We start from the raw sequence: 200 nt of genomic DNA on the forward strand, positions 1-200 counted from the left end.
CCGCCCACAGCCCCCCTGCCCCACAGGGGGGGGGCTGCACCCTACCTGTGGCCCAGTAGTAGATGTCCCAGTCGTTGCTGGGCTCGTTGATGAGCCTGTCGTAGAGGTTGAGCTGCTGCTCACTCATGTGGTTGAGGTTCTCCTTTGCAAAGAGGCTGTGGAGAGGGTGGGGAGAGAGGCTGAGGGAGCTGGGGGTGCTG

General features: G+C 63.5%; 1 protein-coding gene across 1 annotated transcript; it reads right to left on the reverse strand.

Annotated features, from left to right (window-relative positions):
• Nucleotides 1-45: 45 nt before the first annotated feature.
• Nucleotides 46-155, reverse strand: SDHAF2 (succinate dehydrogenase complex assembly factor 2; the record flags this gene model as incomplete). Its single annotated transcript, XM_008938427.1, has 1 exon — nt 46-155. A coding segment is annotated over one exon (110 nt), but the record flags the coding sequence as incomplete, so codon positions are not given.
• Between the last annotated feature and the right edge of the window lie 45 nt (nt 156-200).

The sequence above is a fragment of the Merops nubicus genome, unplaced genomic scaffold (genome assembly GCF_000691845.1).
Source record: "Merops nubicus isolate BGI_N331 unplaced genomic scaffold, ASM69184v1 scaffold24794, whole genome shotgun sequence".
NCBI classification, from domain to species: domain Eukaryota; kingdom Metazoa; phylum Chordata; class Aves; order Coraciiformes; family Meropidae; genus Merops; species Merops nubicus.